The 25,269-nt window shown below is 44.9% G+C and overlaps 1 protein-coding gene across 2 annotated transcripts in view; it reads right to left on the bottom strand.

Moving 5' to 3' along the window:
• Positions 1-25,269, bottom strand: part of LOC147905222 (ABC transporter A family member 7-like) — a 73,142-nt gene that overhangs the window by 37,081 nt on the left and 10,792 nt on the right. The window contains exons 7-8 of one of the 2 annotated variants that reach the window (XM_087393858.1): positions 14,649-14,807; positions 13,422-13,584 (exon numbers count right to left, since the gene is read on the bottom strand). In XM_087393858.1, the coding sequence (XP_087249984.1) occupies positions 13,422-13,584; positions 14,649-14,807 (322 nt within the window). The remainder of the gene's footprint in view (positions 1-13,421; positions 13,585-14,648; positions 14,808-25,269) is intronic. The other variant, XM_087393935.1, reaches the window with a different exon arrangement.

Genomic DNA, 25,269 nt, shown 5'->3' with positions numbered 1-25,269 from the left:
CCCCCCCCCCCGCCCCCCCGGCTCCTAGCCTCTCTTCCCCTCCTCTCTCTACTCCTTCCCCCTTTCCTAGCCTCTCCCCCCCTCCACCTCTCTACTCTACCCCTAGTCCTAGCCTCTCTCCCCCTCCTTCAGCCTTCTTCATCTCCCTCTCTCCCCTAAGCCTTCACCCTCTCCTCCCCTTTCTCTCTCTTAGCAGCATTTTTACAGACGGAGCTTAACAGTGTTCGAGTCGGCCTTCCCACCTCAATTGACGATGACTCAACCTTCAACCAATCCTCGCCCGCTTCCACCGGCCGCAAAAACCATCACATTCTCAAAAGACGACTTGCAACAGCTCAAAAAAGATACAGAGCAGGAGAGTTCGACATCACTATTTGCTCGCATCCATGGGTCCCACCCCTCCAGGTTATAAGCCAAGGACACGATGCTCTTCGCTTTACCTGGAGACCTCGCAGGGCACCTCACAGATGTCCGTCTGCATGGTCGAGATTTCTTCCAGGTTGTTTTTTACTCCCAAATGCAGCAGTTACAGTGCTTCAAGATAGTCCCTTGGCACTCAGCTCCAAAAGGATTTCTTGACGCCCTTCTCATTGGGCTTCGACCCTGTGGAGGAGGATAGCCATACGACTTCACTCTTCCTTAGATTCCCTGACCTCCCTCAGGTGTACCATCGACTCTTATGTTCCATTAAAGCCGCTTTCGGGATGGTCACCGAGATCCCCCTCCCCCTCCCTAGGATGCCTTCTTTGGCATCAGAGGCAGTAAGGTCAGACGGGGTACCATGTGTTAGCGTCATTGTCTTCGACCCTAACATCAAGGATGATCACATCATGCTCCAACATCCAAATGGCTCATTCTTCAGGTAGAGAGTCGAGATCACTGGGAAACAGAATCAATGTAGGATTTGCAAGACCCCTAAACACCAGATTGCCCAAGGAAGAGAAAAAAGAAAAGGCCTAAAAGGTCTAGGGGTGTAGCACCTCGTAGCACCACCTCAGCTAGACCTACTTCACAATCTATTGCACATCCTACCACTTCTCGCGCTGCTGGACCTTACACCTCCCGCCCAGGACCGTCGGCTACAACCTCTTGTCTTGGACCTTCTTCTACAGCACGACCAGGACCATTAGCATCCTATTCCAGTCGTCCCCCATTGGGTGTGAGTCAGAGTTGTTGAGCCAGTTCTACCTCAAGAGGCTACCGATGGCACCACGGACCCTTTCTTGCAGATAAGAGATATTCATGTCCTAGTTCCTACTGCTGATGTGGTTCCTCCTGTCCCCTTGATATTCATGAGAAGCAGCTTCCATCTATGGAGCAATTTGATGCTGACACCCGTGCCATACTCCATGCTAATGCAAGGGTATTATTGCTTCTACTCCACCTTCTGCAAGGATCCTCTGCACACCTGCGCCAAATGCATCACTCAAGAATTCTTTTGCAGTTCTGGCAGACATGGTAGAGTTTTAGTTAGAGCAGTTTGTACCCTCTACCTTTGGGGAGCAAGTTGTTCACATCACCTTCGATAGAGATACCCCTTTGCATGTGTGGGAGTGCTATTATCCCTAGTTGACTTCCCTCCTCTTGATAGGAGGAATTTTTCCTAGGAGAGGGGTGTCTCTGCCACCAGGTCGGGTAAGGTTTTCATCCGACTTCTTCCTCTCACCGATGAGGATTGTCAGTTGGAACATTCAAGGCCTCAGAGGTGTACCTCACCACCACCGTAGACAGCTGATCCGTAACAAATTTCATCCAAGTGTTACTAGGGACCCCATTGATATTCTTATGATTAGGAACACAACCTAGACGTCAGGTATTGTGCCAAGTCCGGTAAGCTTCTCTCAGGCCATACTTTTTTGTCACTGGAGGTACTTGCATTTCGGTTTCTTCATCGATGCTCCCCTTGGTGATTGGACATGGGATCATAGTTCCCTCTAGAGCTCAGTGGATAATTCTTTTGATTGGTGGGCATAAGGTTGGTCTCTTAAACCTTTATGCCCCCAATTCAAGAGAGGACCATGTCCTTTTATGGAAGGAGTTACTTTCTTGGTCTTGCATTGCAAAGTCTTGGATCATTGGGGGTGATTTCAAGATGGTTGAAATGCCCACACACAAAAGAGGAGGTAGGGAAGGTGGTATCCACTCCCTAGAGAGAGCAGCCTGGGATGCCTTTCTTTTACAATCCAGTGACAGAGATGCTTGGCATGATGATGCTTTCCACACTCAGCCACAGTCACTCTTGTTTTCTTGATCGAACAGGAGATTGCAGATGCCTATCCATGCATAGATTTACAGATTTTAAGTGGATGATTGGGCTCTAAACAAAGATGGGACAATATGCATTACACCTGGGGTGTCCACTTCAGATCAATTTCCAGTCGTTTTGTTGGTTTCAGATCCTTGGGCAAGGAGCCGCTCTGCCAGTATCAGGATTCCACATGCCTTCTACACAGAGGAGGGCCTCACAGAGGTAGTTTTGCAGACTTGGGTATCTCACATGCATGATGGGCAGATTTCCCCGTCAAATGTAGTTGCAGCCCTCTCGGATATTAGGGACCTTTATCATTCTGTTGCTCATACCTGTAGAGGTGAGATCCTCATGCAAGAGATAGGTATCCACCAACAGTTGGCTACTCTTCAGAAAGAAGAGCAGAAGAGGCCTACATATGCTGGAGTTTAGGAGCGCCTTGCTACAGCAAGGGCTCAACAGCAGTCATTGTTAGATCAAAGAGCAAAGTATGCCTTTCATGCTAGAGAGTCATTTTAGACTCAGACGAAAGGTAGGGGAAAAGCAGTTCTTCTCTACTCTTGGCCCCAGACATAGTAAGGAGAGTGTATCACAGCTTGGAGTTTTACAGACACATCCAGATGCCATCCTGCAGGTAGCCATAGATTTATATGCCTCCCTTCTTATAGCAGATCCTTACACACAAGCCAGAGATGACGCTCGAGTTGTTATTTGGCAACACTTATATATGTTGGTGACTAGAGATATGATAGTCTCACTTGATGCACCATTCACCAACATAGAGTTCAGGACTGCTCTCTCTACCCTTCACAAGGGCAAGTGCCCTGGTTCAGATGGGCTTATCCCCTCTCTTGTATTTCATTTTGGAATCAGATTGGGGAACACATTACCTCATCCCTGCAGGGCGTTTGGGACTCGGGTGAGATGCCTGACTCACGAAGGGCCTCATTCATCTTATCCCAAAAGGGCGTTGCACGAATTTAGTGTCTCAGTGGAGACCAATCACTCTGTTGGGTACTTTGTACAAAATCTTAGCAATAGCAATCAGCCTACGTCTGCACCCCTTTCTTCTATATCTTATACATGATACGCAGACGGGATTTGTGCATGGTAGGAGCATCTTCAATAACATCTTCTCATTTTGAGACTTCTGATTGAGCCACGCATAATGGCCATAGGCTTGCCATTCTACTCCTAGGCTTTGAGAAAGCTTATGACAGAGTAGACTGGGGCTTTCTAGAGGGTACCCTCGCTCGATTTGGATTCACAGATGCATAGATAAGAGGGGTGTCAGCTCTATCCAAATCAGCCCATAGCGCGGTTTTCATTGGTGGAGTCAGCGGAGACAGGCTTTAGATTACCAGATCGGTCCGCCGTCATGGATGCCCTTTAGCCCCCTTTCTCTTTTTATTTGTGGCCGAAGTTATGAGCTATTACCCTAGAGCTCAAGCTGATAGTATAGTGCTGAGTCTTATGTTGAGGCAACAGGATGAGCTATTGGATAGTGAGTTGGTAGATGATACGGCTGTTTTTTTGGATGCCACACCACAGACACTCACCTCGTTTAGGACAACCTTAGATTTGTTTTGCACTTCAGCAAGGGCTCATATTAATTGGAACAAATTTGTAATAAACCACTTCTAATCTCCTACTGCAGATCACGGGAGCAGCACCGTTAATTTCCTCCCAGCCAACCTTGTTGAAGCATAGCGAGTAGACAGACAGAGAATTTCCATCCAAAAACATACGTGAATTCCATATTCTCTTCTCTCTCTAGCTTCAACAAGCCCCATCTCCCTAGATGGATCTAGATGCCACATGTCATCCATATAGGGCCTTCCTAATGCAACATTTCACCCCTCTCTTGGGATGCTTTAATTCCTTTGCCCCTAGGCACATTCCTTGCATTAAGCCCTTAGCCTTAGATCCACCTAGTCTGGTGCTATCAACCCTCACCTAGGACCTTGACATTAATTCCCTCCCGATCATTTACATGAAGCGCAAACAATTAATTACAAATAAAGATCCTTTAAGGGAAATGTCGACTGATTCTTCCAAGGTCATGCTACCTCGGCTAGAGCGTAACATTCCTTCCCTCTTCAGACATCAGCGTCCTCGATGATAAAGTATGGGAACACTCTCCGCAACTGATATACGGATTCCCAGGTAGCTTCGGATAGAGGCTGACCATGCCATGCAACCAACACCATGGGTATCTTCCGATTTCGTATTTGCATTGTTCCTCGGTCCGGGATTCTTGTTGGTTTGCGCCTCGCATTATCCTCTATCCCCTGAAACAAAACCACACCTTCGATTAGTGAGTCACCTGTATGTAAAAATTTCTTTAAGCGCGAAACATGAAAAACCGGGTGCACCTTACACCCCTGTGGTAATTCTAGTTTATAGGCCATCTTGCCTATTCTCTTTAGAATTAACCACGGCCCACAGTATCGAGGTGATAACTTCGCACACTCTCCTAAAGTCAATGACTTCAAGTGCGAAGGAACTCTGAGAAAAACTTTTTCTCCTTCCTTAAATACTCTTATAGACCGGTTTTCATCCGCATACACCTTGGCTCTATCCATAGCCTGGCGGATATTAGCTCTCGCAAGTGCCAGCATCTCCCGCATCTGAACCACAAAGTTCGCGGCACTAGGCACTTTCTGAGGTACTCCAACTATAGTTGGATTTGCTGGTCTATAACCATAGTTCAGCTCAAACGGACTGAACCCTGTAGAGGAATGTTTTCTATCATTGTAGGCAAACTCCAACAATGGCAACCACTTGTCCCATGTATGTTGCCTCAATGACACATATGCCCTCAGCATATCCTCTAAGGTCTGGTTGACTCTCTCCGTCTGACCATCCGTCTCAGGATGATTCCCACTACTCATTCCCAACTCAGTCCTTAGTGTCTCAAATACCGCTGTCCAAAAATGATCGGTAAATCTGACATCTCTGTCTGACACTATAAATCTCGGTAATCCATGCAGACGAAATATATGTCTAATAAACAAATCCGCCACTTGCGGGGCACTAACAGACTCCCTAGTCGGAATGAAGTGAGCCATCTTGGTTAGACGATCAACCACCACAAGGATAGAATCATACCCTCCTTGTGTTGTAGGCAGCCCTACAATAAAGTCCATGGAAATGCTCTCCCACTTACTTAGTGGTATTTCCAAGGGCTGTAAAAGTCCGGGAGGCTTCACCCGCTCGGCCTTACTTACTTGACACGAGAAACACCGTGTCACATATTCATGAATATGCTTTTTCATCTTTGGCCAAAAGAAATCTCGCTTCACGAGATCATATGTCTTCTCGACTCCTGGATGTCCCGCACACGGGCTATCATGGCACTGTCGAATGACTCTCTGCCTGAGATCATTCTGACCACGTACTACAACCTTGCCATTTCTAACTAGCATACCATCCCTTATGGTATATCTCGCATATGTTTGGCCTTTTCTGGATGCCAGGTCATCCTTTTCATTTTCCCCGGGTTTTAACACATGAGCCTTAGGCCATAAGCTCTGGACAAACTCGTCCACTTTTTGAGTTTCTCTGATCTCGGTCATTAGAGCACTCTCTAATACCGTGAAACTCAGGTTGTGCATAATGCGAGACAACGCATCAGCAACCTTATTGTCTTTTCCTCTTCGGTACCGAATCGTTAAATTAAACTCCTGCATGAGCTCTGCCCACCTAGCTTGGCGGCGCCTCAAGTCAGGGTGTTTACAAAAATGTTTCAAAGTATCATGATCCACATCCACATAAAACTCTGAACCATACAAATAATGCCTCCATGTTTTCAAAGCATGGATAACTACAACTCCAATTCATGAGTTGGCCAATTCCTCTGAGAGGGAGAAAGCTTCTTGCTTTCAAAGGCTACTAGCCTTCCCTCTTGAAGGAGGACTGCTCCTACCGCAATGCCACTTGCATCGGTTTTCAGGAACAACGGTTTCTGGGGATCAACTATTTTTAACACCGGTCCTGGGACCACAGCTTGTTTTATGGTGTTAAAGCTTTCTTGTTGATTATGTCCCCATATAAAAGGTACTTTATCTGAGGTCAGATCAGTCAATGGCAATACTATTTCGGAATATCCTTTGATATGCCTTCTATAAAATTGGACAAATCCCAAGAATGATCGCAACACGGTCAGACTCTGAGGGATTGGCCAAGGTAGTATCGCAGCCACTTTCTTCGGATCCATTTCTACCCCCTGTGAAGTAATTATGAATCCTAAATATTCAAGCCTAACCATACATAGTACAGTTTTCTTTTTATTTACATAAAGACTGGCTTTCCTCAAAGTACTGAACACTATTCTCAAGTGTTCACAATGTTCAGTAATACTTTTACTGAACACTAGAATATCGTCAATAAAGTGTACTATAAACTTTCCGATATACGGACGTAGTAAATCGTTCATAAGCATGACGAATGTCGATGGAGCATTGGTAAGTCCGAAGGGCATTACCAAAAACTCATAATGACCAAACCTGCTTCTAAAAGCAATTTTATGCACATCCTCGGCTCTAATCCGGATTTGATGGTAGCCACACTTAAGATCTATCTTGCTGAAAATTACGGCTCCATGGAAGGCATCTAGCAAATCATCGATCCGAGCCATCGGATACCTGTGCTTAGCAGTGATATTATTCAATGCTCTGTAATCTATACAGAGACGAAATGTATCATCCTTTTTCTTCTTTAATATCACTAGCAAAGCAAAAGGTGAGAAACTTGGTTGAATTTGCCCCAGCTTGAGGTATTCTTCCAGTTGTCTACGCACCTCCGCCTCTTCAGTAAAACTCATTCTATAGGGAGGTCTATTTACAGGTTCTGCCCCCAGGATCAGTTCAATCTTATGCTGAACTTTCCGCTCTGGAGGTAACCCATAAGGTAGTTCATCCCTAAAACATTCAGAGAACTCCTCTGTTATAAGATTAGCCAGCTTGGCCATCTCACCACTTTGTGTAACATCAGTGCTAGCCGAAGAATCATCAACCGGCTCTACCAATGCTGTGCAAAGGAATAAAAACTCTTTTTGAGCTTTTCGGATTTCCATCACGGAAACCAACGGTCCCTGAGGTACATCTTTCTCACCTCGCAAGACATAAAGCACATCATTCATCTTAAATTGATATACGTGCTTTTGCCAATCAATGGCTGGATTCTTCTTAGAATGTCATGCCATACCCAGGGCTATATCTGTATGAGCAAGCTTGGTAATTTCAAAATCAAGCTTCTCAGCATAGTCCTGAATCCGAAGCTCCAACTGGGTAACCCTTTGGTCCCATGCTTCAGTTGAACTTCCATCTGCCATCCTGACTGTATACGCATAGTCAGATGGACTTGTCTTTAATTTCAGCCTTTTCACGAGCTTGGAGTTGATCACATTGTGAGTTGACGCCGAGTCAAACAACACAATGACATCATGATTGGCCACTCGCCCTTTCATTTTGATTAGCATAGTCCTGAATCCGAAGCTCCAACTGGGTAACCCTTTGGTCCCATGCTTCAGTTGAACTTCCATCTGCCATCCTGACTGTATACACATAGTCAGATGGACTTGTCTTTAATTTCAGCCTCTTCACGAGCTTGGAGTTGATCACATTGTGAGTTGACGCCGAGTCAAACAACACAATGACATCATGATTGGCCACTCTCCCTTTCATTTTGATTAACTCCGTATCATTAAAGGCTGTATACCCCGTTGCTGCGGGCTTAGATAGGATGTTATCAGGTGCACTCGTCACTAGCTTAGCAACAAACACACATAACAAACAAGGTACTAACCTCTGAGAAGATCCCACTAGCTGAATCTGCATCTCTTCTGCTCTGGGACTTCCCTCCATCTCCACGTCGCACTCTGAGATCACCATCTCAGCCATCCGACGATCTTTGTTACGTGGACAATCCTTCCACTGATGAGGCTGAAGGCAACCAAAACATAAGCCTTCTCTCCTCGCTTTTTCCCTTTGTTCTGGGTTTAAGGGAGACTTAGACCAAGCCCGGGCTGCCATTGGGGTTACTTTCCTCTTCACTCCAATGGTAGTACTTGGTTTAGGAGTTTCAGCCAGTTTCGCCTGCTTGGCTTGACCACTCGGCTGAGAACCACTCCCTTTACTAATCCATTTCTTTTTAAACCCAGATTTCTTCGGATACCCATACTGGGTTCCGACCTGTGCAAACCCACTTGGCCTACTGCCCTTGGCATCTTCATAGTTCAGGGCTATAGCTATTGCATCATCTAATGTGTTCGTGTACTTAGCCCGAACTTCCATTTTTATTCGATCATTCAATCCAAATATGAAATCTTTCACTTGGATTGATTGAGGCAGGGGTTCGTCAACCTTCATTACACTCTCTCGAAACTTATCAGTGTATTCTGCCACCGATAAATTTCTTTGACGAAGGTTTCTATATTGATCCCAAGCTCGGGATGCTTCGTCAAGAGGTAAGAAGTGTTTCCTGAACTCTCCTTTAAACCCCTCCCAGGTAGTGGATGCTATACCATCTTTTTGTTGCTTAATCCACCACCGATCCACTACCTCACTGAACATGTGGGTGGCCTCGCGGATCTTCTTGATGTCATTCCTAATTTCACAAACGGCGAACGCTTCGTCCCATTTGTATAACCAGGTCTCAACGACATCGGAACTACGGTCGTTCATCCGACCAGAATACTTTTCTGGCCTGTAATTGGCAATATTTGGCACTTTAGCCTTCCTAGGCTCGACCGTATGGACACTAGACTCCGGTTCCATTGGAGCCTTTCCCTTCTCCTCTCGAGAAGGTCTGGCAGACATACTGTGTATCGCTCTCCTAAGTTCAGACTGCTCTGCATTGGCCTGTAATTGCTACGCTAACAACTGTTGCAAGGCATCCTCCAGCAATGCAATCCTGCCAGATAAAGTGTGAGCTGCTAGGCGCGACACCTGCTAGGTCGGCCGGACTCCTGATTCACCAGGATCCCTCCTAGAAGCCCCTTCTTCTGCTTCCATTCAGTTCAATGGGTGTTTTGTTTTGTTTTGTGTTGTTTTTTTTTTTTTTTTTAAATAAAAATTAAACACCACTAGAAAACTATATTTACAAACTGACGCAATTCAATGTACTGACACTCTTACACAATTCCCTACACTAGGGAATTCCTGCAATCCCAGATTCACACTGACTAGGCATTTGACACAGGCATATATCTCAAACAGCGCTTTTCCCTATCCTAGGGAAGCTCCTGCAAACCACTCTGACTGCAGCATATAGGCATAACGTCAAGCATAATCTGTCCCTGCTACAACATCAAAGCCTCATGCAGACTGATCCCTTACGAGATCCTGTCTATGAAAGCAGAGCACCAACCGACCAATTCAAGGAAAAAAAAACACGAAATTGATGGAGGTCAAAGAGAGCTCCCTGGTCATCAACGATTTCGTCATAGCCTTCTTGGATTTCGTGGCCTCTTCCTTTGTCTGCCAAGGTGTAGCTGTCTGATCGAGATGTTCTCTGGCTACGGGTTGCAAATCTCCTCGAAGATGCACATGAGTCACCACGCTGTCTTGCGTCACATCTGCGCTCCTAGCCTGTCGTCCACTCCAGTCACAGCTTACGTGTTCAAATCCTGAATACAACTCTGCTGTTCTGCGTCACCTTCGCCGAATCATTGAAGGCCTCCCTCATCTCTTCCGCTCTACCAAGCCTTCATTCCTTCGTCTGTCGAGCCATTCGTGTCGAATGGTCTCCCCGCTCACGAGCTCCTGTTACGCCCACCGTAGACCACGAGCACTGCCAACCTTCCGCTTCTCACCTGCTGTCCGTCGTCACGGGCAGCCCCTCTCTTGATTTCGTCGAACAAGTCGCAGGTTACAAGCAGTTGACTCGACACCTACACTCCACGCTTACAGTCCATCGTCAATCAGCGTCGATCCCATCAGGGAATTAACCGCACGTCGTCAGCCACCAGGGCGGTTCAGGCCTGAACTCGAACTCACGCTGTGCTTCTCCCCGTTCGTCCAACTTCGTGGTGGCAATGCGGGATGACCACCGCTCGAAATCCATCCGTCGCAGGTCAGCAGTAGCCGAATCGCTCCATATGTATCTTTATTTGCTCGTCCGTCCCCTCTCTAACTCCTAGCCTTGGGCTCTTCCCTTGAGCTCTGATACCAACTGTAATAAACCACTTCTAATCTCCTACTGCATATCACGGGAGCAGCACCGTTAATTTCCTCCCAGCCAACCTTGTTGAAGCATAGCGAGTAGACAGACAGAGAATTTCCATCCAAAAACATACGTGAATTCCATATTCTCCTCTCTCTCTAGCTTCAACAAGCCCCATCTCCCTAGATGGATCTAGATGCCACATGTCATCCATATAGGGCCTTCCTAATGCAACATTTCACCCCTCTCTTGGGATGCTTTAATTCCTTTGCCCCTAGGCACATTCCTTGCATTAAGCCCTTAGCCTTAGATCCACCTAGTCTGGTGCTATCAACCCTCACCTAGGACCTTGACATTAATTCCCTCCCGATCATTTACATGAAGCGCAAACAATTAATTACAAATATAGATCCTTTAAGGGAAATGTCAACTGATTCTTCCGAGGTCATGCTACCTCAGCTAGAGCGTAACAAAATTCAATGGCTTTTGGATTAGTTATGAGGACACTCTAGACTGGAGGATTGACAGAGGATTCACTTGGATTCAGAGGGGTGTTTCCATTAGGTACCTAGGATGCCGGGTTGGGGTAGGCATCTCTCCAGCATAGCAGTTTGCTCTCTCGTAGCCTCTCCGTCCATCCGTACAGCCTCTCCTGTAGCTCATGAGAAGCTCTGAAAGGAGTGACGGGAACATCTTGGAGAGAGCATGACTCCACGGAGTGTCGTTGTATAATGAAGGCTGAGTCAGAGTCATGTCCCTCGAAAAACACCTAAGGGCCAGTAAGAGATAACCATGCCACTGATCCCTAAGTCATGAAGAAGGGTGCTCTATGAAATATGCAAAGAATCCTAGCAACACTCTTCCAGATTGTCCTCGCCTGTCTGCACTTCCAGAGGCAATGCTGAACTGACTCAACTACTATGTGGCATGGAGGACAAGTAGGGTCAGCCCCGAACCTGGATCTCCACAGGTTCACTACAATCCCTCCATGAATAGAAAGCCAAAAGAAGAGAGTGATCTTCCTATTTTTGAATGATTTCTAAAGCCTCCTCCAAAAGTTTTTCTGCACCTCTGTAGAAATCTGAAAACTATCCCAATGAGGAGCTCTAGAGGGCCTCCAACCTCTACAGCTAAGCTGAAATCTCTTTCTTTCTTTCTTTCTTTCTTTCTCTATTTCTTTCTTTCTTTCCATTTTTGATTGTGTAACGACAGAAGGGGATGCTCTTCTCTCGGTGCCCTTCATCTAATCCATTTCCACTCCCCTGGGTCCCACTACAAGAACCTGATGGGAGAACCTCCATATAACCAGAGTCTCCAACACCCAAGTGCCAGGAGAACATGGTCAGGATCAAGATACCACTGTGAGTCCGTGCCCCACTCCATGTAACCTGCAATCCTAACAGGCTGGAAGGAAATTTCCAAAAGAATATCATATGAAGATCTGGGAAGTCTGCCTCCCGATTGAACATCAAAGACAAGGGTCTCCTCATGTGCATCCCGCAAGGCAATAACCTGTAAAGGAACACCCATCCCCGCGAAAGCTCCCAACCAAGTGGACTCTGTGATTGGCATGTCATCTGTATCTATCCACTTTGCTGATATGGCTATCTCTATTTGCTGCATCCTGACTGCACTCCCTCTAAGGTGGCCAATTGATAAGAGTCTATGATCCTCTGGAAGCTTTCTAAAAGCCTTCCAGGCACCTACAATGGAAGCAGGTCCCCTCTCCCATCTAGACCACTGCATATAATGGGACACTCCTAGTGATTCATTCCACATGACTGACTGCCTATCTGTTTCTTCGCGAGAGGAGGGTGTAACTTTTCGAAAAGTGTCTCTAAAGCTGCCCCAAGCTTTCAGAATGGAAGCCATGAGAAGGGAAGAGGAAGATCTAAGACGGGCTGAAGTAAAAATCCATCTTGAGCTGTCCCTCCACTCTCCCCCATGACAAGGTGTACAAGACTGAATGCTGTTTAAGGAAAAATATTTCCAAGGCTCCTGTCCAGGCATCAATCCTTTCACTACAAATTTGCAGAGCAAGGCCATACACTATAAGTTCAGATCAATAATATTGAGACCTTCCCCTGTGGGGAGAATGAGGGTCTTCCAAGCCACCCTGGCTACAACATCTAAGGTGCCATCTAACCCACTTCAAAGGAAGTTCCTGATAGGTCTCATGAGCTGAGAGATACAACCTCTAGATCTGCATCAACATGAGCAAACAAACCAGACAGTAGTTCACAACCACTACTCTGGATGCAAGGTCAAGTCTAACAAAACTCCAAAAAATGAGTTTCCTCCTAATGCTCTCCAATACGTGAAAGAAAGAAAGAAAGAAAGTCTATTAACGTCCACTGGAGACCAAAAGGTCTATGGGACAACAAGAAACCCTCTAGTACATCTGCTTTAGGGAGGGCACATGGCGCTCCCAAGGAGTGCAAAAAGCAAGCCAAATTATTTTAGAGTACCTACATAATATTCTGGAAGACTAAACAGCCATACATCAGTTTAAGACTGAGAGTCTTTTGGTTTTGATTTAAACTCTCTAATTAGTGCTACGCCTTCATGGTAAACTGCCCATTTTCCATCCTTTCTGGCAGCCTTGACTTTAGCTAATTCAGTTGCCTTAATCTTGAGTTGAGCTTGTGTAAGCTCCTCTGCTATCCATACTTTGGTGCCCTTCAGCTTGTAAGATTGTTGAAGTAGCTTGATCCGCATATCTTTTGACTTCAGTGTAAGGATTGCATGACCTCTATAGTGCATCATGTTTCACTGTTTCTGGATGCCGCTTAGGTAATCCCTTTATGATTGCCTCTGTGTCAGATTACTCTGTATACTTGTCTTCTTCTTATATTGTTATTGCATGTCCCCTCTTTGGGGATTGCTTCTTGTGATATAAACATACATGGATTTCATCCCCCAAAAAAGAAAAATGTGTGTCCCAAACAAATACTGCTTATTACAAAACAGTGGAAAACATAACTGCATAACAAAATGAGCTCCTTACCAATCACAGATCCAAAGAGTAGAAAGAAAAACATATATGTTATTGAGAGGGCTAAGAAGTAGCAGTAAGAAATGAGCCAATATGGTCCATCGCCAAGTCCATGCATCTTCATCATAATTCGAAGATTGTACTGTTTTTCATAAAGCAATGATGTCAATACAACCTATGCCACAAACAAATCATGCTATCAGTATGAATGAATTGGGCTGAAGTATTCATGCTTAGTTGTCATATTCATTGCAAACTTCATTGAGTCAAATCAACGCATAAGCATGCTTGATCTGAGCTTAAAACCTTTCAAAATACAAGATCACAATACCCAGTTTTCGAACTGGAAATTCAATCAAAATTTTGAAGGGAGTTGAGTGCGTTCAATAATTAGATTGAAAACACAAGAAAAGTTCTTTTTCAGCATATAATATCCAAAGCATTGGAAAACATGTGGCATGCTGGAAATGATTACTGCTTTTTGGAGATAGGCGCATATCAAATGTTTGAAATGTTACGAAAGCATGCATATTCTGCTGTAATTCATGTTGTGATTGTTCATGTTTCGTAAACTCACAGCCATAAGTTGGTGGAGAATGCTTTTGTGATGATGTCAAACATTCTGTCTCCAGATGTAACTAGCAGACTTGATCAGGACAAATCCAGACGAAACTGAAACTCGCAGACTTGAGTAGCAAGTAGCAAAGTTTATTAAAAACAGATGATTAGGGAGCTAAATCAAGTCGCTTGATTTTTTAATATGCATGTTTGATAGGTTTATTGATACCGATTCACACATAGATGTTTTTTCCTTAGGATTCAAACACAAAAGCTTTGCTTGGCAAAAGGACGAAGACCAGTGATGCAGTTCCAACAAATATTCTAAAACGTAGCATGAGACAAAGTAATTGTTATTTCATTGAGCATCCTTCTCAATGCTATCCAGTGAATCCACCATCCTTCATAACCTGGTAAACAGTGTTACATTCATATATATTTTTAATATCCCTTTAGAACAGACTCAAAATGAATGCAAACTATTTGATGCATCCAACCCCTTCCCTCTACATTAGAATTGACGTCCAGAAACTGATTCAAAGTCAGAGTGCTTTGCCCACAAATAGGGCATACTAAACACTTCTTTCCACCCAAAAGCAAAATGTATATACAGAAGCTACAGCATCGATCTCTTTTATGATTAACTGTATATTAGATAGTAGTGGATAAAGAAATACTTACGGGGAACAAAAGTTGAATGACCCACATGAAAAAAAGTGGACCCAGAAGTGATGAAAAATCTAATCTCAGTGCTGTTGCTAATTTAGGCATTTCTGCTACAAACCATAAAGAAAGCTCTGCATCAGATCCCTGAATCAATCGGAGGAAAGCTTGTGCAACCTGCATAAGCATTAGCTTTATCAGTTATGTCAGGTCTACAAATTGCACAAGGAAAAAGATATACAACCATCCATCACATGCCCAATAGATGCATTTAAAGGCCGATAAATTGACCTGTCCCATGCAAGCTATAACTGTCTGGCTATACGTTTTAGTGCCCCACATTTAACCCATTCAGTGGTGTGAAATACCATGAGATATGTGTATTGTTTTCAGCTTTTTCAAAGGCCAAAGCTAGCAGAGAAAATGGGATGCCATGAAAAGGGTGTCAAGAAAGTGCAGACAGGACAAATTATTTGTAAGTCAAAAGATACAACCCAACCAAAAATGTCCATGATGTATGAGCTGAAAGGACATACATTGCAGCCAACCATGCTAGTCATGAAATTGGTCCGACTATGCTCTTCTGGAAGGCTAGGAGGAAGAGCCAGAAATGGACTCTCAAGGAGTGGAGAAAGAAAGAAAGAAAGAAAGTTTATTAAAAGCTTTTGAAAGACCGAAGGGTCTATGAGACTGAAAAAACCCACATACAAGTGCAAAATAAACATAAAAATGTGAGTGCAAAGTGCAAAGTGTTTGAGCCCACAAGAAGCAAGGGAGCTGTGGCTGTTGTGATCCTATGGATGCTAGCAGAGGATTAAAGTCAACGGGAGGCAGTGTATGGGTTGTGGTGGCAGTAGAGTGCTGGCGACGATCAATATGCATGGCCTGTTGTGGTCTCCTAACTGTGGCCCTGTGCCAGACACATGCAACTATCACACCCGTCGGCCATGCCTCTGGTCTGATGAACATGGAAGTAAGATCCCAGAGCCCGATCTATGCATCAATACGCGGATGGGTTTGTCGTATCTCTCATTGTGGGCCTCGGCTACACCGTCTCCCTAGGGCCTGCTAGCCCATGCCATCTGATTGAAAAAACTTAGTGATCACACTCTAAGTGGAATCTAGCTGGACACACTGGTCTCGTCTATGTGCCCTACGCAACTGGTCTCTGTGTCATACAGCCTCATGCATGAAAGTCGCCAAACATCTCTGATCCAGGCGTGACAGAAGGTTGGAGAGTGGTCCAAATCCATCCCTAAGAAGACAATGGTAACGACCTCGGATCATAGTACACATGGCATCTAAAAGCAACGTGCTTCTTTGACTCAATCTTCTATAGAGCACGGAGAGTGCAAATGCGGCGCTCTCTAGGTATGCCCTCCGCCCATCCGCTCTCACATGAAACACAGAACTGCCCAGTCAATATCCTTAAAGAATGAAGAAGGTGGTATACATGTGTAGCTTGGCGGATCGATAAAGCCCTACTCTGATATTCGTAACCAATGATCCTGGTAGAAGCTGAGCTTTACAAGAAGCTCGCTAGGGGCCAACCAGGTCTTGAATGTGTGTAGCTATATGAGATACTAATGGATAACCTACTTAATGTCACGAGGACGTGAAATTATGGGACTTTTGATTTGCAACTCCCGTAATTTGCGTGTGACTGCCTTGAGCCTTTGGGGCGCGAGGGTCCGGCCATGGGGCGGGACTTGGGGAATTAAAATTCCTAGTGGGCCCTTGGAAATAGTGAATGTGCACCCAGTTACTAGGCAATTAATTCCTAAGGCCAAAGTGTGCAACAGGGGGCCAAAAGAGTGGTGCAATTTAAAAACACTGCTTTTGGGAGCCTAGGGCTTTAAAAGGAGGGAGGAGCCCTTCTTTTTGATTCAGTTGGCCAAATCAGTTTCAAAGGAGCCAAATCATCAGTTTGGAGCTGCCATTCAGTTGGCCAAATCAGTTTCGAGGAGCCAGATCATTAGTTTTGAGCTGCCAGAGCCTGCCAAGTGCTGCTAGAGTCAAATCGCTTTTTACCAGGAGGTTCCAAAGCCTACCAGGGAAATTCAATTTTACCTAGGGGCTAGTTTCAGGTGATCCAGAGCCTGCCAGGGAAATTCGTTTTAACCCAGGGGCCACTTTCAAGTGATCCAGAGCCTGCCAGGGAAATTCGCTTTTACCCAAGGGCCAGTTTCAGGTGATCCAGAGCCTGCCAGGGAAATTCGTTTTTACCCAGAGGCCAGTTTTAGATGATCCAGAGCTTGCCAGGGAAATTCGTTTTTACCCAAGGGCCAGTTCCAGGTGATCCAAGGCTTGCCAGAGCAAATCGCAATTGATCCAGGAGCCTATTGCAAGTGGCGATTTCTGCTAGGGTGTCTGTTCCAGTTTGCGATTTGCTTTTGGGCTCTTCTAGGCTGTTCCAGGTGCCTGCGATTGGTTCTAGGGCTGTTCCAGAAGTTCATGACTTGACCAGGCTGCTCCAGGTGAAATGCGACTTGCTTTTTCAGGCTTTCGGGCTCTGCAGGAGATTTCAACCTGATTTTTTGGAGCTTTCTGGGTGTTGCGACTGGTTTTGGTAACTTTCCAAGCGTGAGTGTTCGCTTCTAAGTTGCTCTTGGGACTGTGCCAGGGCAGAATTAGCTGATCTCCAGAGGATCTAGGGTTTTCCAGCCTAGGTGACCTTTCTTTTGTGGATTCTGGGTAGAAGAAGGCTTGTCTTTGCCTGCTTTTGCCGTTCCTTGATTAGTTGCTAGCTAGTTATTGCGTTTGGGTTTCTTTCCTCGTGAAGAAGGGTTGATTTATGCTGTTGGGCAGTGGCCAGGGAGGCTATAGATTGAGGCAACCCGCTTGGAAGAGTTTGGTTGTTTGATTGCACCAGAGTTCAGCTGTTGAGGGCTTTGTCTTGCAGTTGTTCAGCCGTGTTAGCTGGTTGGGCACTTGGATGTGCGATTGCAGGAGTGGTTCAGACAGTGGATGCTATTGGGGTTCTGTTGCATGCTTTGATTGGCTGAGGATACAGGATTGCCTAGGGATTGGATGCCGTTCACCGCTTGAAGTTGAGCAGGGAATTACAGGGTGGGCTGGACGGGAAGTCTGAGGCGTTGGTTTGCCTGTGGAGCAGCTTCCCAGAGACTTCATGGTAAGTGAGCGGAACAAAAGGGACCTCAATACTATACTGAAAGGGGAGTAATTTGTCCATGTGGAGCCCCAGACTCTCAAACCATCTAGATGTATGCACGTACCAACATCTCTGATCGCCTTGAGGGCCCTATTTATGTCTTCAAGAGGCCTTGGGGGCCTATGAAACAAAGTACAATCAAAAGGGTAAGTCATACAGAGGAAAAGGGCTTAGTAGGGACCTTGCTAAGTGATATGCTAAGAAGCATTTGTCTCATATCTATATCTGTCGAGATGTCTCTCATTTTGGGGGGGGGGGGGGGGGGATGGTCTCTATGATCTATGTATCCGATCTATGTATCCGGTGGGCCAGATTAAGAGTGGCATATCAGCTCTAACAGTCTCCTCTAAGGAGAGATGAGATAGGTTGGCCTCCATCGTGCATGATCTAGTCAACCTCTGCAACATAGGTGGCCTCCATATCTCCAGCTTCGTAGCTTTGCATGGTCTCTTCCAGTTGATTAACTTTGCCCTCGTATCAGCTATATCCTCCTCCTCTACTCCACTATGTCCAGCGGGCTAATTTAAATGTGCAAATCTATTACATGCCGCTATGCTCAATCTGTCCCTGCCCCCTGTGGTAGTGTCACCTTCCAGTTGATCAACTTTGCCCTCGTATCACATGACATACAGCATGATTGAACATCTGCGCTAAGATGGGGACCAAGATCTCTTGTCCATGTGCAAAGTGCTCAGTCCACAACCCCTCGTGGTCTTGGGCTCTCCGGTTGTGAAGCTAGCACAATGTAGCTCACACATTATGTGTGGTGAACCAGAAGGATGTGGTGGGCTTGGGACCTAGGTAAGATAAGGTGGTGCATGGATCGAGACATCATAGAGTAATCTCACATATGTGTGTCAAACACCCGGATCCATGATGGAAATAGGTGGCTTCCCCTCAGAGAGAAGCTCTATACAATAGTGGGGTCCCCTCCTCGAAAGGATCAAATCCCCTCGTCGATCCTATGCGAGGAAAGCCTGCCTCTTATGGAATGTCAGGCGGCGTGAGACTGACTGTGTGTTAGGCATCGTAAGGTGCCCCAAACTTCAAAGCACGCTCACGTATGAGGTGAGATCTCATCTCTTGGCACTCATCATCAAACCATGGGTTCTAAGGCATCTTCCCAGCTAGGGGGCATGCGATGGATCGAGTCATGGAGAAGGATCTAGCGGTGGCATCTTCAACCACTAATACAAGAGTGTCTGAGGCATGGACTGTTAGAATTATTATTATATTCTAGGCAGTGGCCAATGTAATGTAATACGTGGGTTAGGGGCACTTTTCCCTCTTAGATGTTTTTCCCCCTAACAACAATCTAATCCCTAACTACGGTTAGTGATTAGATAGGGTTTTGTCACTTAGACAAAACCCCTCATCTCTTGTTTGTACTACACTTCATTCAATTCACCTTTTGAGTGACCTACGTTCAGCTCACTCTCTCTTGCTAACTCTTGCTCTCCGTTTTTCTCACATTTGGTATCAAAGCAGAACTCCTTCCTGAACCTGCTCCCAGCTTCCTCATATGCTCTCAACTCCCTACTCTCAGCTCCCGTCCGTGCAACCGGCCCCAGCTCAAGATTGCCATCCCTGTACAGTCTGTATGATTGCACGAATTTCGTACCTGTATCCGTACTACTCCATCGCCAAGCTCACCATACAACGTCCGTACAATGTACGGACTGACAGTCCGTACTATTTTGCCGTATAGCGCCGCCGTACACTGCTCCCGTGAGCAATCCGTACTGCACGAAAGTCCCTTGCTCCCGTCCGTACAACGTACGGACTATCTGTTCATACATCCGCGTCGCCATCTACCGTACCGCGGTACCAAATTTCGTACGCTGCTCCGTACAACTTTGCAAGTGCACTGTACATTGCCGTCCGTACAACAATGGACGTACATTTCTGCATCAGCACCCGTACTGTGCCGTACATTCCGTACATTTGCAGGAGTCCGTACAGTTCTCCGTGCATTTGCAAGTCTTTTGAGCAGGTGACCTTTGGTAGGCATTCGTGCATCGAGCCATTGTTTGAATGTGATTTGGAACATTTTGTATTCGTGGGCACTCATTGTAGTTAGTTTACAGGTGTTGAAGAAATTTGGGGCTTTTGCTATTCCACTGCAATTTTGCAGTGAAATTTGGGGCTTTTGCAAGTAGAGTGCAAATTGTGCAACATTTGGGGCTTTCAAACCATTTGCCCTCTTTTGTATGCAATTTCCCACAAGGATTGGAGCTTTTGCATTTGGGTTGCAGTTTTGCAAGTAAAAGAGCATTTTGGAAGTTTGCAAGCATTTTTGGACTCAGTGCAAGTCAATTTGCAGACTTTTGCCACTTTTTGCAGATTCTATTTGCTGATTTTTGGGCATTAAGCGAAACATTGTGGTGCATTACAAGCCTTTGATAGGCTATGACAGTATTTGTCACTATGAGCAGATTTTCTTTGGCAGATTTTACTTGTGCATTTTGCATCCCACGAAGGGATTTTACTTGTTCAGTTTGCTGTATTTTTCAATTTATCTGGCAAAAATGGCTCAGAACAACCCCAATGAGGTGTTTGGAGTCCTCACACAGGAGGATAAGTTGGATGGCACCAACTACTCCTTGTGGAGTTTTATGGTACGCGACTTCTTAGTTGGTAGACATCTTTGGAATTATGTCAATGGAGATGAAGCAAGGCTAGGTACAGTGGCTACACCTGTCACTCCTCCAACTGGAAGCAGGGGTAGAGGTCAAAATGCAGCACAAGTAGTTGGAGTTGCCGCTCCAAGGGCTCCCACAGTAGAACAAAAAGATGAGATTCTAGAGATGCACAAGCTCTATCAGTGATTTCTCTTTCTGCCAAGAGGTTCATTATTCGGTCATGCAAGACATCCAAGACAGCTTGGGAGATATTGGAGATATGTTTGCAGCAAGAAATGATGCCAGAGTTTTGTTTATGAAGCGAGAGCTTTCTCATACACATATGGATGAGGGAGATTCCATGAATACTCACCTCACAAAGCTTCAGGATTTGAGGGAGCGACTGCTGAATATTGATGAAGTCATTCCCGATTCAGAGATGATTACCACCACTCTGAATTCTCTTCCTGAATCCTATCTTGGTTTCCACACCTCGCTGAATTTGTCATTGAGGGGGGGCAGCAATCCTCTCTCTTTTCACGAGTTGGTAGGACTTTTGTTGCACGAGGAGCAAACACGAAGAAATATGGCAACCCGGGCTGGCGAGCATGCCATGCTTTCCAAATTCAAGCCCAAGGGAAAAGGGCAGCAAAAGCAACATGCCAATCAGTCCGCACATCAACATAAAGCTGATTCAGGACAGCCCTCTTATAAGGCTAAGAGTGATGCAGATAAGCCTAAAAAGAAGGGCATTTGTCACTACTGCAAGAAGCCAGGTCGTTATATTAGTGAGGGCAAGAAGCGCATAGCTAAAGAAAAGAAAAGCGATTCAAGTATGGCTGTGTCAGATGCATCATCTCCTCATTCACATGATGGGGGAGATGTTACAGCCAACTTTGTGGAAGAGCACTATGCATTTCTATCTTGCATTTCAGATTTTTTAGTGGGTAGTTTTGTTGCTACAACCACTAATGATGATGACCCTTATGCTTTCTTGACTTGCAATTATGATCGTTCAAAGGATGCATGCTCTCTCAGTGTCAATGAGACACTGAATACTCGGTATTTTGATAGTGGTGTTCTAAGCACATCACTTCTAAGAAGAGCCTTTTTGCATCTCTGCATCCACCAACTACTAAAAAGAAGGTGACTTGTGCAAATAATTCTTCTTATTCAATGTGTGGAGTGGGGGGACATTATTCTCACATCCATTGATGGCACAGATTTCAGAATTTCAAATGTTCTCTATGTGCCAGGTATAAAGAAGAATTTACTTTCAGTGTCCTCTCTTAATAGAGAAGGATTTCAAGTTGTATTCGACGATGCTAAGTGTGCAGTCAGAGACAAAAAGAATGACTATGCTTTGATGTTGTCTGGCACTTTGTATCGGGGTCTTTTTCAGCTTGATTATTATGAGAAAAGATCCGATCTTGCGTTTTCAGTGAGCACTCCCACTGCTGCGATGCAGAATGCGGAGTTATGGTATGCCAAGTATGGGCACATGAGCTATGGCAGCTTAATGACACTTCAGAAGCATGATATGGTTGATGCATTGCCTCCTTTAGAGTCACCTCCTCCTCATGGATGTGAGGGTTGCATCCTTGGCAAGATGCATAGATTTCCTTTCAAGAACCATGGTGTAGTGAAAGCTACACGCAATTTACAGCTTATTCAAATCAGTGATGTCTGCGGTCCCATGAGGACACCTGCTTTTGGGCATTATCTTTATCATGTTACATTCATAGATGACTTCACCAACTATACTTGGGTCTATGGTCTTAAGGCAAAATTAGAAGTGTTTATGTATTTCAAACACTTTGTGGCTATGGTTGAGAATGAGACAAGACTCAAGGTGCAGACACTTCGCACAGATAGAGCAGGGAATATATGTCTCATGAGTTTGAGGCATTTTTGAAGGAAAAAGGCATCACGCATCAGCTTACAGTGAGGCTTACACCTCAACATATAGCAAAGCTGAGCGCAAAAATCGCACTCTTATGGAGATGGATAGATGCATGCTTACCAGTAAAAAGTTGCCTCACACGTTTTGGCTTGAAGGCCTCATATGTGCAAACTATGTTTTGAATCGGGCTCCCACAAAGACTTTGAAGACAATCACTCCCTATGAGGCATGGCATGGGAGAAAGCCTTCAGTGGATCACTTCAAAGTTTTTGGTTGTGTTGCGTATGCCCACGTGCCTCTGGAGTTTAGACATAAGTTGTCAGATAAGGCACTTAAATGCATTTTTGTTGGGTATAGTGCACAAAGCAAAGGCTATCGTCTCTACAATCCTGCTTCACCCAAGATTTTTGTTAGTACAGATGTTATATTCTCTGAAAATTCAGCACATACACATGCTGAATTTACTATTCCAGCTTCTTCATATGATGTTTTTGAGGGGATGCTTCCTATAGCAATTGGTTCCCCAGTTGAGGTTCATGCTGATAATCAAAATTTACAACAACCTCCTCTTGATCCACATGCCCCGATTCAGCCACAGGTTGATTTTGTACCTCCACAGGGTCTGGATGAAGTTGTTAGACAAGAGATCCAAGAGATACATGCAGCCAAAATAGTCCCGAATTGGTTGCTACAGACTCTCAAGGAGAGTAGGCTTGAGGCCCAATTACCTGGCAGAACTCGTAGTGCAGTAAGGCACGCAGGGGGGCTCTTTTAGTTGAGACAGCATATGCAGGGACTCTTCTTGATGAAGAGGGATTTGGCTCTTTTGAAGAAGCAAAGGGAAATGTGCATTGGATGCATGCCATGCACAATGAATTGCAATTCATTAAGAAAAATCAGACTTGGGATGTTGTGGATTTGCCACCAGGTAAGCATGCCATTGGTACCAAGTGGGTTTTCAAGGTAAAAAGGAAGCCAGATGGGTCCATTGACAGGTACAAGGCAAGGCTGGTTGCCAAAGGCTATGCGCAGAAGAAGGGCATAGATTATGAGGAGACTTTTTCTCCTACATCCCCAATGACCACCATACGGTCAATTATTGCAATGGCTGCAAATTTTGTTTGGAATGTCCATCAGTTGGACATAAAAACAGCTTTCCTTAATGGGGACTTGGAGGAAGAGGTTTATGTCAAACAACCTCCTGGATTCGAACTTTCTGGCAATGCACTTAAGGTTTGCAAGCTTAACAAAGCTTTATATGGGCTGAAACAAGCCCCACGTGCATGGTAGGCCAAGATTGATGCATTCCTAGCAAGTAAGGGGTTACATAATAGTCCCACAGAAAGCACCCTCTACATCAAGAAGGATGGGGGAGATATTTTGGTCATCATTCTTTAAGTAGATAACATGCTGCTCATAGGGTCAAATGAGGAAATAAGTGCAGATTTCAAAGCTGAATTTGACATGGCAGATTTGGGCATGTGAAATTTTTATTTAGGGATCCAGTTTATACAAGACAAGCATGGCATCATTATGTCTCAATCCAAGTATGTGTAAAAACTCTTGGATAGGTTCAACATGCATGATTGTAAGCCTATAGCCACTCCCATGGAGCCGGGGCTGAAGCTTACTATGTATGATGAAGGTGAATCAGTGGATGTCACACTTTACAGTCAGGCTGTTGGATGCCTCATATACTTGTGCAATACACGGCCCGATATTCAGTTTCATCATTCTCAAGGCAGCTTCTCAGGAAATGTTGTGGCAGATAGATACTAGAGCAACTCGTCATATTCTAGCTCTGAGATTCAACTGCATACAAGTGTGCATGTGGTAGCTCCATCAAACTCCTTTCTCTTCTTGAGACACCAGAAGTTAGGATAAACAATCCAATCCTACATGTGACTTTCTAAGTTAAATTCCAGCAGCAATAACATCCAACGCACTATAATGTTTTGTTAATTAGATACAATAATGAGTGATGATCAATACAAAAGATAAAAGGATTTTCATATAGATAATGCCTGAATTTTTAAACACTAAAAACCATACAAGGGCTTCACAATCGATAGTGCCGTGGTTGAATTCAATAAAGCGTCACCATCCTACTTGTATGATATACACGGTAATTTAAGCGTCCTTTTGGTTGTGCAAGGGTGACTCCGATGGCGTATCCTGACGCGACCACATGTACATGAAAAATGACGACGCATCTCAGCTATTGCAACATGGGTGAGGTCGTTGCTCATTTTTTTAACTCTTTATATGCTGCAGCTCGGTCTTCAGCCCGCTAACTTCACTTCCTTCTTGGTGAGCTCGTATAATGGTGCAGCTACTTACTTGAGCAAAGTCCTTGATGAATAAGTGGCAGAAGCTGATAAGACTTATGAATGAGCAGAGCTGGGTGAGATTGCTCGGCTCAAGCATCCACTTGATTGCCTAGATCATCTCTTAAAGACTTTCTTTAAACAATAAAAGATTGATTTCACTTGTGTACACACAAAATCATCTAAGTAAATTGCCTGAAGGTCCCAATCATGAACTACTAGAAGGCGGAAGGTGTGTTCAATAATCTGAATGGCATGACCTTGCACATGCATGCACCCCATACGGTGACGAATACTGTTTTTTGTTGGTCTTCCTCGGCAATGGAAATCTAGTTGTAGCCATTGTAGCCATTCATAAAAGTATACAATGCATGCCTGCCTACTTACTATCAATGAATAGGATCGTAAAATGGGTCTCATATCGTTTGGGATTTCAACTTGCAATAATTTACACACACTTGGAATTTTCCGCTCATTTTTGGGACCACAACCATAGGGAACAACTAGTCACTCCTATCTAAAGCATAAATGTTACCATGCCCCCACCCTGCCTTGATGAGCTAATCCAGCTCAGCCTTTACCTATTTTGCATAGTTCGGGTTCATGCAGAAGCATC

The sequence above is a fragment of the Dipteris shenzhenensis genome, chromosome 1 (genome assembly GCF_047967505.1).
Source record: "Dipteris shenzhenensis isolate YYH24624 ecotype China chromosome 1, Dip_SZ_1.0, whole genome shotgun sequence".
NCBI classification, from domain to species: Eukaryota; Viridiplantae; Streptophyta; class Polypodiopsida; order Gleicheniales; family Dipteridaceae; genus Dipteris; species Dipteris shenzhenensis.
The sequence above is the reverse complement of the archived record's forward strand: the minus strand, read 5'-3'. Positions and strand labels throughout refer to the sequence as shown.